Source organism: Sciurus carolinensis, chromosome 3, assembly GCF_902686445.1.
Source record: "Sciurus carolinensis chromosome 3, mSciCar1.2, whole genome shotgun sequence".
NCBI classification, from domain to species: Eukaryota; Metazoa; Chordata; class Mammalia; order Rodentia; family Sciuridae; genus Sciurus; species Sciurus carolinensis.
This window is the reverse complement of record NC_062215.1, coordinates 14,298,066-14,311,961: the sequence shown is the minus strand read 5'-3', so window position 1 is coordinate 14,311,961 and position 13,896 is coordinate 14,298,066. Positions and strand designations below refer to the sequence as shown.

The following is a 13,896-nucleotide window of genomic DNA, read 5'->3' as shown; positions in this document are numbered from 1 at the left end:
ATCTTGTGCATCTAATATTCCACCTGAGAAGATGTTTTACCAGGGCTTTAATCTGATATCTGGTCCCCGCCTTCCAAGTGCACGCTGTTTTCTCATGGGTAGTATTCAAAGTATCTGAAGGCTACAAGGCATTAGGGTCTTCTCCAGGTTTCATTAACAGGAAGTTTAGAAGGTGGTGAAAACAGAATAAAATGTTCTGCCTTTCCTTTAAAGTTTTTGTTTTGCTTATTAGCTCACCGTCTAATGCCTGATTAGATAAGTACCCCTGCTGGAAGCCAGGTTTCCCTTCTAACTCTAACCCCACCCACTTTGGTTGGTAAAACTCTTGGCAACTGAAGGAAACCAGGACTTTACCATAATGGCTGTTGGCTTCAATATTGGGATCCAACACCTTCTCGTTGTTGGAGTTCAGAAGTGGTGCTGCTGGCCTTGAAATGAAAGTTGAAAATGAGAAGAAAAAGAAAAAAGAAAAAAAATATATATAATTTTGTTTTGTTTTGTTTTGTTTTTGCTCTAACCTCAAATTAACAAAATCAGCAAAGAAAGATCACGAGAAAGCAGAAGGAGTTTTCCAAAGGAAAGAAAGCTTCACTCTTCCAGTTGGAAAACTAACAAGTTTTTCAACTCTAAGATTATTTGACCGAACTTTCTGCTGCTAAAATAAGAGTCAGGGCCAAAGAGTTCTGGATCTGTTGCTCTTAACTTCCTGAATCTTCTCCTGTGCTGGCTGCTCTCCACAGCACAGCAATAACTTCTATACCACTGGATTTCAATAATAGTAAAGAGAGTAATAATATTTTTTTAAAGGTCAATTTTATTTTGCCAAGTAAAATTTTTAAACTTCCCTCTACTACTATTATAATTTGGTACAGAAAAGAAGATTTCACAAATAACAGTATAAGAAGGACAAAATCTCAGAATAAAGCCATTCTCTCCCATGGAAGCTGGCAATCTTCTACAGACAGACAGACAGACTGACTGACTGACAGACACACACACACACACACACACACACACACACACACTCATACAGCTCTTCTTTTTCTGACTTTGCCAAGAACCACTGAAAACTTCCTAATGACCAGACTCTCCCTACAGACAAAGTCCACCCGTGCCCACAAAATCAGCTTCCCCTCTTATAAGGATACTGACCTGGACATCTCCACGGGCATCTGCTTGGCTTTAAAAGAGAAAGGAAAACCAAAGTCAGGATAAGGTGCCTGGGTTCACACCAGATAATAATATTCATTTCAACTACATTTGACTTTCCTGAAGATTACACACCCATTAAAAAAGAGAGAAAAGAAAGTTAAATATTTTCATGCTTTTGAGAGAGAGAAAGAGAGAGAGAAGAAGAGGAGAGGATAGGATAGGAGAGAAGAGAAGAGGAGAGGAGAGGAGAGGAGAGGAGAGAAGAGAAGAGAAGAGAAGAGAAGAGAAGAGAAGAGAAGAGAAGAGAAGAGAAGAGAAAAGAGAAGGAGGAGGTGTTCTCTTGGTCAATGAGATTTTGTATTACTTCCCAGATAAACCACATTTTGACTCTTAGCCAGATGTGATTTTCGTTAGTGGGAGTGATGAAGACAAAGATAATGGTACGGAACCAGATCAGTCAGTTAAGTGGGCAGCTGTTTCTTTGGTTCAAGACAATTTCAAAAAGTAAAGTCTAAATCAATCCCTGTGCTTTTAATTCCAAGCTGACTTGAGACCAAGGCCAGTGTCAGCCTTGGAATGGAATTTGTTTAGGAGCCTGTCTCTTGCAGTTTTCCTGCCTGAGAAAAGACCCAGGACCCCTGCTCATCTCAGGCAGAAGCCCCAGAGTCTCCCCGAAAGAACCCACCTTAGCCCATGAAAAAATTTCTTTGCAGAAATCATTGATTCTGTGCCCTTTTCCTTGAGTCTGGGCTAGCTGACCTGAGTCCTGAATGCCAGCAGGTGTTCCTGGCTCCCCATCCATGCCTGACTAACCCCAAGCACAGGGCAGAAATCATTGCACAATTGGCAGATTAATTGGGAAGCTCTCAGTGTGTGTGTGTCCTTGACACTCTACCAGTTAGAGGACTGGAAGTGGCCAAACCCCACAAAAACAGCTTCTCCAACCACATGAAGATGCAATTCCCCATCACGTCTCCTTGTCAGCCTGCCCAACAAGGAAAGCAGCCCCTTTCATTTTGTCTAGCGACATCCGGGGCGACAGGAGCCCCACCCCGGCGAAGGTTAGATCTGTGGTTATCAAGGTAACACCCCAAGGAGAAAAACCAGGTGCATCTCCCCAGCTCCCTCCAGGGCACCACACATCAGCAAGGACAACCTGTCACAGCAGAAGGAAGTGACTGTGCTCACCCTTGGCTTTCCTCAGAAAATAGCATTTGGCCCCAACAATCAAGGTGGCAATGATCACTCCAATGACGACAACTGCAATGAGTCCTTTCTTCCATGCGGCAAGGAAAACTGGAAATGGAAAGAAAAAAAGAAAGAAATGTGTATATAGGTTCTTCCTGGGCCAGCAGGAAATAATATCAGGTTTAAGCATCAATTGGAGACTGATTTTTTACAATTCTGTAACTGGCATCTTTTCTTAGCATCTTTTGAGGGATGCTGAACTCATAGCTGGTGGGGAAACGGTTGCTTCTGTTATAATCCAAAGCCAGCTGTGATCTTCAAGGAGGGATCAAACTGAGTTTGCTAGAGTAGACTCCATTTTGGGGTGTCTGTTCAGCCCTCCACCCTTCATGGTGGATCCCTGACCATGTCCTTTCTGCATGACTCCATCCCTTTGACCACAGGTGGTCCATGGGCAGATGTTTGACCCAAGGTGAGTCACTTAGTGTCTCTCTACTAAGAATTTTGGAATTGGGACTCTATGAAATCTTCTGACTTCTTATCATACCTAATTCCTCTTTTTTACCCAAGTTAATTTGAATGGGTTTCTGTCACTTGCAACCGTAGAGCTCAAGGACATTGTTTTTTTAACCTTCAGTTATGTGAGCTGACATCCCACCTGACTTCCCACCCACTCCCTCTTACAAGGGGTGTGATTTTTGTCCTTGCCCCTCCGAGCCCACACGTACCTGCTGCTGAGACCCCGACTTACCTCTGACTGTCAGAGTGTTGCTTTGGGAGCTGCCTCTCATGGAGCTGGCTCTGTTGGAAGCCGTGCAGTAGTACTGTCCCTCATGCTCCTTGCTAACCTGTGTCTTGTGCCAATATGTGTGGGTGTCATTTGTGACAACTTGATGGAAGGGTTTGTCCTCCTTTTCTTTGTAAAACTTATATGTGATGGGACCAGTCCCTTCAGTCACTGAGCATAGAAGCACCATCTCCTCCCCAGATTCCACCTCCTCACTCGACAGGATAGAAAGCTTGACCTCCTCCACTGGGGCTGGAAAGCAGGAAAAGGATTAGTACTGAGTGAAGAAGTGGGACAGAGAAGGAACCTGAAGTGGCCACAGCCCATGGCCACCCTCCTTCCCAGACTGTGACTTGGACTTGGTTCACGTCTTTCATTTAAGTTGCTCTTCTCATCCCACCTTCCTCATGGTCCCTGCCCTGATGAGCCCAAAAGGGCAGTAATGGACATTTTCTCTCCTCACTCATTGATTAACACTAGACACTAGGGACAACTCCATTCACTTACTACCTTGAGCATTACTGACTAGTCAGCTCAACTATCAGACTAACTTGTATGTTCTGTTGGGGTTGTATGTTGTGTGTGTGTGTGTGTGTGTGTGTGTGTGTGTGTTGCAAGATGGAAAGACTTCTGGAGATGGACAGTGGTGATGGCTGACCAACAACTGGAAAGTGCTTCATGCCACCAAACTCTACACTAAAAATTTGTTAAGAAGGTAAAGTCACAGTGTATATGTTTTATCACAACTTAAATAACAAAAGCAAACAATAAGACAAGTCATAAAGTGGTTGGGAAACTCCCAGTTAAGACTCCATGGACACCCCCAGGTGAGCATGAAAAACATCCACAAATCAATTGCAGTTTTCAGGGATAGGAAACCAACATGGCGGCTCTACCACCCATCAGCTCTTTGCTCTAACCCTTAGTTGCTGCATCACAAAAAAGGAATACTATTCCTACCAGTCTCACCTGGTGTTCATAGGTCTTAATTAGAATAATTCACTATAAAACTTCACACAGGGTTAGACGCATGGTCAGAGGTCAGTAAGTGTTAGCCACTAATATCAACCCAAATCACACCAACAACTTCACAGGGACTTCAGCATTTGCCTCTTAACATATCCTGAGACCTGAAAACTCGACTTCTCAGTGGTGCAGTCATTAGGTTAATCTTCCCAAGAACCCATTCTTATCATGTCCTTCTCTCTTCTGGCTCTTTTTTGTAAGGTTAATGCATGCATAATATGCAATTAATAAGCCGTGTTAATGATCTCGTGCAGCCATTAAACAAAAGGAGACAAAGGACGGAGAGGAGGATGCCTTATTCAACTTCTTACATGGGTTGGGGAGATAGCTCGGTTGGTAGAGTGCTTGCCTTGCAAGCACAAGGCCCTGGGTTCGATCCCCAGCACCACGAAAAAAAAAAAAAATCAACTTCTTACAACTGGATGCAGAGTATCTAAGAGATTCAAGCAATGGTGCTCCTAAGGTCTTCTAAGAGGCACAAGATAGAGGCTTAGGGAAAATACCCATCCCTGAGACAATGGTACATTTCTCTTGAGCATGGGAATCCCAGGTACACACTGGCAATTCCCATGAGATCAGACCTGTAGCTCTGATTGCTACAGGTTCTACACATGAAAGAATTGCTCCACCAGGGTCAACCACAGAGAAGAGCTCTGCCCTATGATTCTCAGGGATGGCTCTCAGTTCATCTGAAAAAGAGCAAGAGTTAAGGAAGCCCAAACTCACAACTTTAGGCTTCCTGAAGTCCCACGTATGATGTTTTTGCAGTTCACTTGAAAGGTCTGAAAAGATCTTATACTGGCTACATCGTATTTTCCAGGCCTATTACTAGGTCTTGCTTTGATGTATATTTGGTTTATGGGTTTAACACAAATAACACCCATTTCTCTTCTTGTCCCTACAATCCTGGGCAACTCCAAACCCTCCAAAATGTTACCTAAGGCCCCACCCCTCAACATGATTTTTTCCCCTAACACAGCAACTTACCTATCACCTTGACCCTCAGAACCTCGCTGACCATTCCAGGGTGGGAATGGCAATTATCTGCGGCACACTGGTATTCAACATCTTTGGTTGGTTTATCTTGGAATACTGCGGGATCATTTGAGAACTTTTTCTGTATTTCTGAAGTACTAGTTGCTTTCAAAAGGTGATAAGAAATAGGTGAAGTTCCATTTATCGACTGGCAACTGACTCTTATGGTCTGTCCTTTTATGATCTCAGACTTGGCATCGTGGGAAATCCTGGGCTTGGAGAGCATTTCTAGAATGACAGAAAGAAATTATAAAAATGGGACTGAAGGGGCTGGGGATATAACTCAGTGGGTAGAGTACTTGCCTCGAGTTCACAAGGCCCTGGGTTCAATCCCTAGCACCACCAAAAAATATAAAATAAATAAATAAATGGGACTGAAGCAATGAATCTAGCCCCAAAAATTCCTTCTTCAAACTCTGGATTTTGTTCTGTCATATCATAATTTCAAAAAAGTCTGCCTGCTTACTGATTTTCTATTTATTATTTTTTTATTGCTGAGGATTGAACCCAGTGCCTCATAAGTGCTAGGAAAGTGCTCTACCACTGAGCCACAACACCAGCCCTGCTCAATGACTTTTAAGGGACTTCTACAAGACTGCCATGCAGAGGTGTGTGTGTATGTGTGTGTGTGTGTGTGTGTGTGTGTGTGTGTGTGTTAATAAGGAGAGGGAAAAAGATGGGCCCTAGGCAAAATAAAAAATTACACAAATTCAAATAAATGTCCATGCTTATATTTTTAAACTTGTCACATATACACATATACGTATTTTTCCGTGTGTTACCTAAAGACACCAAAAAGCATATTGAGTACCCAAACAGAATATATTTTGAAACAAACTCCTTTTGGTGCCTCAGACATTCCGGACATGTAAATCACACGCCTCAAGAGACAAGAGTTCTTCTACGTCATTTTTGGAAGTTAACTTCTTGATAAACCTTATGAGATGAAACGACCAGTGACCTCCTCCCAAGAGCAATGATGACAAAAAATTAAAACATAATGGCCCACCTTTGTCTCTTACATTCCTGCCTTGGAGTTGGACGTTTAGAGAGTTGAAAACAGGCTAAGTTCCTGGTTCAACTGAGACTAAAATCTTAGATGGATAAGCCACAACCACAAATGAAATGGAAGGACCGCGACTGAGTAACAGTGACAGTGACAGCTGACTGGGATTCCATATTCACAGTGTGGCCCAAGGGTCAGCAGCTTCAGCATCACCAAAGCACTAGCTGGACAGGTAGTGACGGGCCCCATCCTGACCTACTGAATCAGAGCTTGTGTGTGTTTAAATATTTTGTCTTAGTTGCAGGTGGACACAATATCTTTATTTTATTTTGATGTGGTGCTGAGGATTGAACCCAGGGCCTCACGCATGCTAGGCGAGCACGCTACCACTGAGCCCCAGCCCCAGCCCCAGCCCCAGAGGTCTCCCGTGCACATTCAAGTCTGAGAAGTCCAGCTCTGTCTTCTTCCTACTGGAAGACCTGCCCCTTCTGGTGAGCTGGGATATGAGTCAATTCTGGAACTTAGATCTTCTTAGTATTTAGTGTTGATGGAGCAGTGTTTCCTCCCTGGCCTTTCCAGTGACCAGAATCTTGCAAGGCCACACCATCAGTGTGAAGTCACAACAAAGCCCTGAACTTGATCCTGGCTAACGAATGACACTGTCCTTGTATTGCCTCTCTCGTGGACTCTGGGCAGGAACACCCTGTTGCTCTGTCTGGACTCTCCATTTTCCACCTCTCTCTTTCCCTTGAATTCTTGCCCTGCCTAAGTCTGATCTGCCTTCAGACCAGAAGCATGGCAGCAGGCGATCCGCTCCCTTCCTCCCACTCTCCAAGCTGGTGAGGACCTACTCACCACACACGGTGATCTGGACAGTGTTGCTTTTCTTGACCACTTTGCCGATGCCTGCGGTGCAGGTGTACATGCCGCTGTCCCACTCTGAGGCGATCTTGGTGAAGTTCTGGTCCTGCGACACAATCATGTCTTCCCTCTGGATAGTGAAGTTGGCTGGGGGCGCTCCTGGGATGGAGCATGACAGGTTCAGTATTTCACCTTGGTCTAGACGGACGGAGGAAGATTCCAGCTTCGGCTTGGAAAACAGTTCTGAAAAACAGCCAGGAGGAAGGAGAGGATGTGTCTGGGCACCAGCCGGACCCCTGCCTGGAAGGAGCAGCGTGAGCCGGGCAGAACCAACTCCACCTTCCTGCAGAAGGTCTTCGCTTCTCATTTACCTGATGAGCAACCTTCACAGGGATAGACTCTCTGTGCCTGGGTCTCCATGACAGGCTCCCCTGGCCTGCTTACCCAATTATTTCATAGACATGGATAAGAAAAATTTTGCCATTTATAATGCAGCAAGTCATGATTCATGCATTTCCCGTTATTTGTTTAGTCACGCATTTCATTCCACAAGTACTTATTGCAGGCTGTCTCACTAGGTGCAGGGGAGACAGCAGCACACAAAGAGCAATTCTTGATTTGAAAGCATTTACATCTAGTGGGTGATTCCAACAAGGTGTCAGCAGCAGAGCCCATAGAGAGGACACCGAACTTCACCTTGGGAAATCAGAGAATGGTCTCTAGGAGGAACTTATCCAGGGAAAGTGTCCTGGGCAGCATGTGTTTGTCCATTAGGACTGTAACAAACTGCCACAGACTGGTCTGCCGGGGTGTGCGTCATCTTCAAAGGCAAAACCAGGTCTCAGGCAGCTTCCATTCTCAAAAACTTGCCCAGCATACAGAAGGAGTTCGGTATATGTTGACTCAATACTTTTCTCTAAGGAGATAATAGAAGTCTCATCAGCGAAAAATGTCATGAGCCATCAAAAAAGTATCTGTCATTCTCAATAGTCCAGCACACACTAGAGGTCAGGAGGTCAGGCTGCTGGTGTAACATATATGCCAACCACCCAGATGGGTGACTGGTGGCCTCTGACCTAGGACAATGGGGACTGTGGCTGTGCCTGGGCACGCAGCGTTTGCACATGGTGGGGCGGAAGGGCTTAGTGAAAGAGCGAAGGATTGAACACGAGCATGCACAAATAGACACTTTCACGGAGGGACCAGGAAGAACTGATCCTCTCTGTCTCTGTCAACCAGTAATGTAAAGAATTCCTACTACGGCCACGTATTGTCTCCAGGTGTTAAGGAGACAGCACTGGCTAGGGATGTAGCTCAGTGGTAGCGTGCTTGCCTAGCGTGCATCAGGCCCTGGATTCAATCCGTAGCACCACCAAAAAGAAAAAAAAAAAAAAAAAAAAAAAATTAAAGATAAAAGCACTGGTTAAAATGGTTAACGGTCTGCTCTCAGCAGCTTACATTCTAATGGCTGAATACATCCCATAACAAGCGAAACAGAGTCTATATTTTTGGTAATAAGTTCTTCAGAGAAAAATGAAGCCAGGTAAGGAGGTAGGAATCAGAGGGAACTTTCAAGTACATGGGTTTGGTAATCAAATGGGGTTGAGGGTGACCCTGGTTCTGCCACATGGTGACCCTTCTAATCCTTAGGTGAGTCACTACTCTCCCAGTCTCAGTTTTCACATCCATAAAATGGGTATCACGGTAACTACCTCCTAGAATAGTTATAGGCACTAAATAAAAATGGGTATAAACCTATCACAGTGCTCCACCATGGGAAACTGTTACTATTATTTTTCCTGACCTGTTGTAGGAACTACCTAGGATCTAGCACAGTGCTTGGCACAGAAGAAAGATGAATGCAGAATGATCATCAAAACACAGTATTCTATGAGGGCTTATTCTGAACGAGGAATCGTGCGAATGCTTTGGAGCGTAGTTATTCAGTCATTGCAACAGTCCTGTAAGGTGAGTGCCATCATTTCCATCTCTCAGAGCTGGGGCAAGGTCAGTAACTCACCCAAGGTCACAGAAGTAGTGAGTGGCAGGGTGGGGTTTGGCACGAGAGCCTGAAGACTCAACCGAGGAGGCAGACTGCATGCCATCTGTGCATGGCTTTTCCCCACCAGCACCGAAGCCCGGCCTGAGCACGTGCATTCAGACAAGGAGGGGCAGAAAACGTCTGGGCTCTCATTGGCCATCCTGGATGGCAGCACACTTGCTTCGGGGGCCCGCCATCGGCAAACTCCCTCCTGCGGCAGCCCTACCTGTTATGTTGACCACGATGCTGCTGACCTTGGATATGCGGCTGGACTCCACCTTGCAGGTGTAGTTGCCGTTGTGCTCCACCATGGCCATTACCGAGTACACAGCCTCGGAGCCGCGTCTGCTGGTGGCCACGATTGCCTTGTCCTTCTGGATTATGATTTCTGGAATTTCGTGGTCCAGGTGCGTCTCCTGAATGGTGCACTTGATGTGGAGCTGTTCTCCTTCTGTGATCACTCCAGAGGGGCTGACGTGGAACTTGGGCATGGAGAAGGACTCTACGAGAAAAGTGGACCAGCCAGTCGGACTGGGTTCAACCCAGGCACTTCCCACCCTTCTGCTTTTTGCTGGTCTCCCTGTTTTCCCACTTTTTTCTCCAAATTGATTTTACAAACTCAAGCTTTCCTCTCAGTTCCTCCGCCTGGGCTGCAGAAGCTCCTTTCTATCTCACTTGCATGCATCTTCAGCTGCGATGTTCTCTCTGACTTTCTAGAGTTTCCCAAAGGCCAAAGGCCTTCTCTAGGTCTTATCTACAGACCTCAGAAATAACTGCAGCAGGCGAAAGGGACCGTGCTCCCCGCCCACCAAGGATTTTCGAGACTATTCTCATACCATTTCAGGAACCTTGGCATTTCATCATGAATATGCTGCAGGTTCAAAAGTGGCAGCTAAGCAGACTCTGCAGCCCCATAGAAATACATTATTTGAATAACCACAGGCCCCCACAGTGACTTCTCCGCTAATCTATTTAATTTTTTTAAACACTGGCTACGGCTTACCAAATTGATTTTATGACTCACACGGTTTGAAAAACACTGTGTTAATAAAATCTCAGATACCAGGATGTGGTATCTTCAAGGACGTAGGGCTGTCCTCAGCACTGGTTCCCAGGCACACACAAGAACCAGACTCACAGGGCTGGGGTTGTGGCTCAGTGGTGGGGTACTTGCCTGACAGGGGTGAGGCACTGGGTTTGGTCCTCAGTACCACATAAAAATAAATAAAATAAAGGTCTAAAAATATTTTAAAAAATAAACCCACGGCATGTACTACATTATACACACAGATCTTAACTGTGTAAAATAAAATGCAAAAATTGAATTTAGAGTCATATAACACTCATCAGGGACTTTTTTTTTTTACTATAGTCGTTAAAATTCATAATAAAACTAAGATTAAAAAATAACCTCCTTTTCCAAGCAAAAATTTATACAGGGTAGGCATCTTTTAGAACATTCAACTTTTTGGTTCTCTGGGGGAGATATTTGCAGAGTACCTCTGACAAACAACTAATTTCTTTCATTTATTATGTATTTATTTTCTAGTACTGGGGATTGAGCCATATCCCCAGTCCTTTTTGGTTTTTGTTTAGACACACGGTCTCACTCAGTTGCCCACGCTGGCCTTGAACTTGCGATCCTCCTGCCTCAGTCTCCCAAGGTGCTGGGATTACGGGTGTGCACCACCACAACCAGCTTAATTCCTTTAATTTATAAAGGGCTCAAATAAATGAATAAGAAACAATAAAATGGGCAACATATATAGATAAGCAGTTGATGGGGAAAATATAATAGACTTACAAGCATAAAGAACAGACTCTCAACCTCACAGAAAACTAAAAAAATACAAATTGGCACATGTGTCTATCATGCACAAGGCACCCACTACAACCCAATGTCCTCCAGACCCCACTGATGTCTGACCCGCAAGGGCTTAACACAGTGGCTTCCAAACCACAGGTCACACACTGAATCAGTGTAGTGAATCACAGCCAGTATTTAAAAAAAAACTGAAAGAGAATAGAAAACATCAAAGTTCATCATGTATCTTAAAGATAAATATTGTCTATGAAACTTTTGTTTAGGAAATGCTCTCATATAATTAAATAAATATTATATGAACTGTGTCACAGTCAAAAAGTTTGAAAAACACTAACACGGTGATCAAGATCAGGTCTTCAGTCCTGAGAACGCAGCCCAGACAGAAGGGACAGCCCCTTCCCAGTTCTGGGTTCCCGCTCTACACCCAACCACAAACCACAAAGAACAAGGAGAGCAGGACTCTGACCCCTCACGGTGACCAGTTCGCTCCGGCTGGACTCTGAGATCTCTATGTGGATCCCAGAAATGATCCTGGCTTGACAGCGGAATACTAAGACATGGTCCTGCTCCTCAATTGGGAATTCCATCGTCACAAAATTCTGGTCCCGAGAAGTCTTCTCCCTTTTTTGCTTGACAATTTTTGTATGTAGTTCCAGTTTTTCAATTGTGAAATGTATCGGGGCCTTTTCCTCTAGGACAGAACAAGTGACTGCCACAAGCCCGCCTTCGATGGCCTCCTTCTTATCCAGAGTCACTTTGGGACTGGGAACTCCTTTGGAGAATGAGAAAGTTCAGTTAGCTTCAGTTTAACCTAGTAGCACAAGCCTCCCTCAGCTGTCATTGCGGCCAGCCCATCTGAGATTTCTGCCCCCTCCCAGACACCCCTGCTAATTTCCTGGGAGGCTTCCCAGGTATGTGTCTGGCAGGTATGAGTCTGGCACCGTGCCAGGTACTTTGAAAAATACAAAATATGCAGCCCTGGGTGTGTTGGTGTTTTCAATGACTTACGATCCCTCTGGGAAGGTGGTACAATCAGATTCCCAACTGATACAAATTAAAGAGAAAAAAAAAAAAAAACCCAGCCAGCGTATATTAATATTACTGTGGTGGTGGTTGTCATTTATTGAATACCAACCACAGGTGAGGGTTGATTTGAATTTAGTCCATAAATATTTACCGAGTACGTACTACGAGCCAGATTCTTTGGGATCTAAAAATTGGTCAAACGTTATCTCTGTCCTCACAATTTCAGACCAGAAAAGTCAAGAGATGTTTGAGAAAGTCACGTGTCGCTCGGCCCAGGGGCATATTCTGATAAATGTGCTGTTGAGTGATTTCATCACACAAATGCAGAGTGATTTACCCAAACTAAGATGGCTGTGGCAAGGCAAGGTGGCATCATCGATGGGACCACCTTGACCTACGCAGTCCATCCTTGACTGAAATGCTTATGCAGTACCTGACGGTAAACGCAATGGAACCTGAGCTGGAAATTATGCTCAGCACTCTACCTACATCAAACTTTTCTTTTTTTTTTTCACAGTACCAGGGATGGAACCCAGAGCCTTGCCCATGCAAAGCAAGCACTGTGCTCCTGAGTGACATCCCCAGGCCTTATTATTTTATTTTGAGTCAGGTTCTTGCGTAATAGCCCAGTCTGGCCTTCACTTGTGATCCTCCTGCCTCAGCCTTCCAAGGACCTAGGATCACATGTGTGCACCCAGGTACACGATACCTTTCAACCCTCTTAGTAACTCTGTGAGCTGGGAATCATTGCTATCTTCATTTTACCGATGAGGACTTTGACCTTTAGAATGGATTTGCCCAGATGGGACCCCAAACAGAAAGACTATAGAATTCAGCATCTTAACACAAACCTGTGACCTTTCTATCAACAATCCCATTGACAGTGGAGAGAGCATAAGAGATATAAGGACTGGGCCTCTGGGGGTGGCAGGGGTCAGTTTTGCATGGGAAAGTGTCAAAGAAGAAATCCCTGAGTTGATCCTGGAGGAAAAAAGGCATGGTTGTTGAGATAAGATGAAGAAAGGAATTCTTGAAAGAGGGATTCTCAAAAAAAAAAAAAAAAAAAAAAAACGGTTGGTAGAATGCTTGCAAAAAAAAGAAAATAAAAGAGAGAAAGAATAGCCTGACCTAATGCCTACATTTTCAGGTTAAGGGCAACAGATGGGCAGGTAAGTGGTCCTATTCATTCACAATTGCTCTTCGGGCCGCTGTGTGTGTGACGCTTCATCTGTTGCTCACATTCAAATTCCAGGACTCACCTTTCACCAAGACCTGGTACTCCTGAGTGGTTTTCTCTTTGTTGTTCAGAACCACCATGCATTTGTATGTCCCTGAGTCGTAGACCCGGGCTTCGGGAATAAAAAAGCTCTCCACATTCTCCATGGAGGAGACGTTATAAAGCAGCGTGTCGTCCTTGTAGAACAGCATCAGGTGCTGAGGCTTGACCTTCAAGGTGGTGCTGATGTCCACGACGCACTTCAGGGTCAGGTTCTGCCCGTTTTGCACCGTCCAGTCTGGCAGGCTCTCCATCTGGATGGTGTTGATGGTGAAAGCTAAATGCAAATTCAGGGAGGGCAGACAGGCCTGTTAGCTCAGAAACACACTGTCCTGGTGGCCTTCGCCATGTCAGATGTGGTGCCATCACAGTATCACCATATCCCATGCAGTGCAGTGTCCAGGGGTCCCAGGACCCACAAGGACCAAGTGGATAATGCCTTTGGGTAGTGGGTCAAATAAGAGGTCATTGATACTAAGTTGCTCCTCAAGATAAGGTGGCAGAGTAGACAGGAACTGCCACACTGTGGCCCCTGGAGGAAGCACAGATGTCCAAATCCTGGCTCGCATTCACTGTGTGACCTTAGGCAGCTACACTCTCTGAGCTCAGTTCCTTATCTCTAAAATAATAATAGCCCGTGAGGGTTGTTAGAGCAGATTTACAAGAGAGCAGA

General features: G+C 44.9%; 1 protein-coding gene across 11 annotated transcripts in view; it reads right to left on the bottom strand.

Moving 5' to 3' along the window:
* Positions 1-13,896, bottom strand: part of Pecam1 (platelet and endothelial cell adhesion molecule 1) — a 70,882-nt gene that overhangs the window by 22,536 nt on the left and 34,450 nt on the right. For all 11 annotated transcript variants that reach the window (XM_047544288.1, XM_047544287.1, XM_047544289.1 and 8 more), the window contains 9 exons: positions 13,207-13,500; positions 11,388-11,693; positions 9,323-9,598; positions 7,050-7,298; positions 5,141-5,416; positions 3,092-3,379; positions 2,341-2,448; positions 1,153-1,180; positions 355-428 (listed from right to left, as the gene is read on the bottom strand). In XM_047544288.1, coding sequence (XP_047400244.1) covers positions 355-428; positions 1,153-1,180; positions 2,341-2,448; positions 3,092-3,379; positions 5,141-5,416; positions 7,050-7,298; positions 9,323-9,598; positions 11,388-11,693; positions 13,207-13,500 — 1,899 coding nt within the window. The remainder of the gene's footprint in view (positions 1-354; positions 429-1,152; positions 1,181-2,340; positions 2,449-3,091; positions 3,380-5,140; positions 5,417-7,049; positions 7,299-9,322; positions 9,599-11,387; positions 11,694-13,206; positions 13,501-13,896) is intronic.